The sequence below is a fragment of the Lemur catta genome, chromosome 13 (genome assembly GCF_020740605.2).
Source record: "Lemur catta isolate mLemCat1 chromosome 13, mLemCat1.pri, whole genome shotgun sequence".
In the NCBI taxonomy this organism is placed as follows: Eukaryota; Metazoa; Chordata; class Mammalia; order Primates; family Lemuridae; genus Lemur; species Lemur catta.
In genome coordinates this window covers 67309953-67315006 of record NC_059140.1, presented here as the reverse complement: position 1 = coordinate 67315006, position 5054 = coordinate 67309953, and the positions used below count along the sequence as shown (strand labels likewise).

Sequence of the window (5054 nt, the reverse complement as noted above, 5' to 3'; positions counted from 1 at the left end):
TATTCCATTGGCTCTAGTGGTGTTTATATTCTTACCTGTGCAAAGCAATACAAATTTATGTTGTCAGCCAGCGACATAAACAGATTTTTCTTTCCTGATGTGAATCTGATAATTACTATGTTGTAACATATCTTACACCACACGAGACAATAGATTTAGGATGTCAGGTTTCAGTGCAACAAAACAAGTGTTTTGTAGAAAGCATCAACTGTCATTTCCAATATATTCCCACTTACCTACTGATATGGTCCAAACAGCAATTATTTTCAGAAACGCCTTAGTTCTGGAGTTGAAGCGGCTGTGGTGGATGGGGTTCTGGATGGCGACGTAGCGGTCCAGGGAGATGGCACACAGGTGCATGATGGAGGCCGTGGAGAAGAGCACATCCAGGTAAATCCAGACCGCACACAGCTTGCTAGGCAGAGGCCATCGGTACCCTGTGATGCAGAAGGTTGTCATCAGTAAGCAGCCTTGTGCCTCCTGGGGCATGTGGACTACGCCCTGTGACAACAGTTTTCATCTCTGGGACAGGCACAGGTGGTGGTGAAAGGTGACACATGATATTTTTTACATTTGAAAAAAAGCTTAATAGCAAATATACTTTACTATAAGATTGCATTAGCTGCTGACCACAAAGTTTGAAAATTTCTAGTGTCTGGAATTACATCAGCGTGGTGTGGTGAACTTGGATTGTCTTTCTTTAGGGATTTTTCTCTCTCCCCCTACCTCTTAACAAAACCGTTTTAAAAAATGATTTTATGTCAAAAGTTGTGATGTGTTTTGGGCTCCTCTATTGGAGCACCTCTCACACTGTCCTGTCGTGATTTACACACATATCTTCCTCCAGATGGTAGGTCCCTAAGGTTAGTCCTATCTCTTAGCTATTATTATAACCATCCAGTCCCACATAGTGATGGCAATCAATGGTATTAGTGCACATGACTAGGTGATTAAGAATTCAGATTGGGAATATATTTTTATTTGTAAAAATGGAAAATAATTAACTAATGATGTTTTGGGGGTTAAACTCAAATTTGGGGTGTGTGGGGAAAAATTGAAGACAATGGTGAAGAATGAAGTGCGTGTCCTTGCTTTGAGCTTTGTTTCAGGGTGATAGTTCTCAAATTTTAGTGAGTGTCAGAATCTCCCACATGGGTTCTTAAAACACACACAGCTAGACCCACCACCGGGGGTTCTGGTGTGGTTAGTCTGGGAGCCCACAGGATTTGCCATTCCCAGCAAGCTGCGGAATGGTGCTCCTGTCGCTGTTCCAGGGACCACACTTTGAGAACCACTGCTTGGGGTAGCGGTTTTCAAGCCTGGCTGCACCTTAGAATCAGCTGGAGAGCTTTAGAGACAGTCCTGATGCCCAGGCCAAGCCAGCCCAATTAAACTACCATCTCCGGAGGGTGGTTGGAGGTGGTCTCCTAACCTCCAAGTATTTTTAAAATTCCCCAGGCCATTCCAATATAAGAAACACTGGAGGTCATTCGCCCTATTAGGAAGACAGACTATGCCTTATGGACATAAGTACCCTGTTTTTGTTTGTTTTGGAGGAGATCGGATCAAATGGTTATATAAACCTTAATTAGTTTTGCTAACAGGATTAGCGGTGGTGTTAGATCTGCCTGCAGGTGAAAAGGAAAATTGTAAAGGCCATTTTTCCTATTACAGATCCACAAAGCTGAATAAACTGTCCATATACAAACGTACTCTCTACCCAAATGCCACCAGAGATATTTAGACAAGTAAAGGGTGCAGGAAACAAGCCTAATTTGGAGGTGGCATTGTTTGCAAAGAGCTTGAGCTGAAAGAAGCGAAAGGTTTTTCTTTAGCAGCGCCTGAGCGGGGAAGCCAAGCTCTGCCTGTTCGGAACTGATGTGGGCTCTCCGAGGGGTTTGCTCTGCAGGGAGGCAGCCGGGGCCTTGCTTAGTCCGGGTTTCCGCGGCGGGGATAAGCAGCGGGCAGCATTTCCTAGCGGGAGAAGGGGAGGCGGCAGGACCAGCCCAGCGAGGGGCAGGCAGGACTCCGGTGGGAACGGGCTGCGCGCCGAGCGTTCGCCGCCAGGGGGCGCCCGCGCACGCCGAGGGGGTGGTGCCGGGGTCCCCCCGCCCTCCCGCAGCGGTGGCTGCTCCGTCACCCCCGCCATCTCCCGCTGGAGTTTGCCCCGAGGGCGGGGTGCAAGGGTTAGGAGGCGAGAACCTCCCCAGATGTCTGGGAAATGACAGGAGAATTTAATGAAATCATTCCGGTGTGGCATTTAAATGGTCAAGCGAGGGCTGGGCTTGCAATGATCATTATCAGCCCTGTGCCACCCGCGCCTGCTCTCCCTAGCGCACTGCCTTCCTCCTTCGCACTCTTCAGGGCTGGGTCGATTTTTTATTTTATTTTTATTTTAATTTTAGCCTCTAAGACTTGGCCAGAAAATCTCTTAAAGATACCTCTCATAACCTGTCTCTAAGCTCTTAGTGACTGCTCATGTGCTTTTGTCAGCAGTCTCAATATTCTCTCTCTTTTAAGGAGAAATCTGGCTGTGTTACTCATAATTTGGAAAGAATATCACATTCTGCTCCCCGCCGAAGCCGTCCCAGTGTTTGCTGACTTGCTGAGAGGTTTGACTGTTTCATCCTCTGCTGAGAAGAAAGCAAGATTAATCTCTTCCCGTTTGTTTCCCACCCTCCTCCAAACCAGTCTGGAGGAGTTTGATGCATATGCATTTTTAAAGAGTTGAGGGTATAATTCAAAGGCACATTTCCAAATTAGCTTCTCTGGGCAGGGAACAATTAAAACTGGAGTAATTCATTTATTCTAATGGAGGCTCTGCATATTTTAACATTAAACCCTGCATCACTAATGTTCTCCCTGCAAATGTTCCAAGGTAATTGGGAAGGTTTTACCACTCCATTAGAAGTGCTGAAAACTGTGTGACAAAGACAAAAAACTGTTCTGTCCTGAAGGCTGGAATATTTGGTTGGGAATATAAACAAACAAAAAATCCAGTGGATTCAGAAATGACGGGTAAGTTATTGCTTTATGACTGTTTTGGTATTGGGGTCTTTATAATTTCATACATAAAAAAGGTACATGTTTTAAAGCACAAACTCTCCAATGATCCCAGGTAATAGGTGGCCTGATTTTGGGGTGAAATCCCATTTTAAGAGTAAAATTTAAGAAACTAGCATATCACAATAGACTCCAGCCTATAAACAAAGCCTTCTATTGACAGTTTGTCACCTGAACCCCATCTCCTCTGCTGATGACATGCACATGCTCTTTATTACCAGTGTGGGTACAGCTGGGAAGCTAATGCCACTCACCATACAGGATGGTTAACATGGACACGGGCATGACAAGGAAACCCAGCAGCATATCAGCTATGGCAAGTGACATCAGGAAATAGTTGGTGGCGTTCTGCAGCTTTTTCTCTAGGGACACTGCCATGATGACGAGTATGTTTCCAGCAATGGTTAGAATAATCACTACAGCTGTCAATAAAGCAGACCAGTTTTTTTCCTGTAGATGAAGTAAGGAGAAACACGGTGGTGAGAGGCATCCTTCACAGGAAAGGTTGGTTCGATTTTCGGAGTCTACTGTCCAGTTAAATGCATCAGAAGTGTTAGCTTCTCCGGAGTTAAAGTCATTATTGTAGAGTCTGGTGTCATCATTTAATTGCATTAAGGAGTTCGTAGTGGAGCTCAGAGAAGTATTTTCTTCACAAAGCATATCCATTTCTAAGACAGAACTTGCAGCAGATGAGGTGTAGAAAGACTCCCAAGTTACAGCCTCTGCTCACCATTCACCTTTCTGTCCCCACACTCTGTAAGACTGAGGGTGCTGTACGTGCTGGGCTCCTTTGGCTGCCTTTTTGTTTCCCATTATTAGAATGAGAGCTAAAGAATTGCGATGGCTCTTTATGTTTCCTTCCTTTGTAATTTTAGGAGAGTCCACTGTTTGGTTTCATTTTTTTTTCCACCAAAGCAAGGGCAAAAAAAGCAGAATGAACTTTTAGCATAGAGGTTGCAGAGTTTTGAGCTTTCGGGGAGACAAATGTGGTCCTGGCCAAAGAAGAAAAGTTTTGTAACTACCGGGAATCTCATTTTAGCTCTATCTCATTCTGTTGGTTATGTCGATCCCACTAGCTTAGCCTCAGCAATATTAAAATAGCATGCAATCCAACACAGTGGGGCCGTATGCATTCTACATTAAGAAAGTCAATTAAAAATACACCCAGTGTTAATCCCATAGTAATTGGATGTACTTCGGGTTACAGTTCTCAGTCAGTCTTAGGCTGAACTGCCACAGCTGCTGTCAGGAATTTTAGCTCATATTATGTTGCTTAGTTAACAAAAGGGGAAAAGAAAGTCTTAAGTAAAGATTAGCAGACAACTTTGCACACTAGAAATTCCCATTGAAACGATTACATTTTGGCCAAGCACGATTTCAAACTAGAAAGAAAATTACACAGCAATATAAAATATAGCAGCATGAGAACTTACATTTGTCTTCAGGGTGCACACGTGAGATACCCTTGTTATTCTGCGACTCGTTGCATCTCTCATAGTAATTAAGGCGGTGTAGAGTCCCCTCTGCTTGAGCTCCCACCAGCATAATAGGATAGTAATTTGCTTTCTGTTTTGCTGACTTCAAAAACTGCATGCCAGAGTCGAGCCAGCTCCAGCGCTGCGAGGTTCGAGGTTCGTGTTGGCTTCCTCTGGCACCGCTCGGCGAGCTGGGTTCCTCCCTCCCTGTGCGGCTCGCTCAGCAGGCGCACGTTTAGAAATCATTCAGGAGCCCCTCAAAGTCACACACAAAAGAACCGCACAGGAAAGTAGGAAGAGGCTTCCTCCCCGAGAGGCTCCTGGTTTCCACGGGAATCGAGTAGCTCTCTGGCTGCCTGTTCACTTCAGCAGACCTCCCTCTATCTGTGTGTCATAAACTGCAAGGTAGCAACAGCCAGGGAGGGCGGACCAAATAGGCTTTTTCCCCCCCTCTTTTTGCTACATGTTAACACTGAGAAGTTTTCCTTTGCTTTCAAGAGAGAGAAACTGGAGAAA

General features: G+C 45.1%; 1 protein-coding gene across 1 annotated transcript; it reads right to left on the bottom strand.

Moving 5' to 3' along the window:
• Positions 1-204: 204 nt before the first annotated feature.
• Positions 205-4743, bottom strand: LOC123649089 (5-hydroxytryptamine receptor 2A-like). Its single transcript, XM_045567002.1, has 2 exons — positions 4497-4743; positions 205-437 (listed from the first exon to the last, which is right to left on the bottom strand). Exons 1-2 carry the CDS (start codon positions 4654-4656, stop codon positions 205-207), a joined length of 393 nt encoding a protein of 130 aa, XP_045422958.1. The 5' UTR covers positions 4657-4743.
• Positions 4744-5054: the final 311 nt, after the last annotated feature.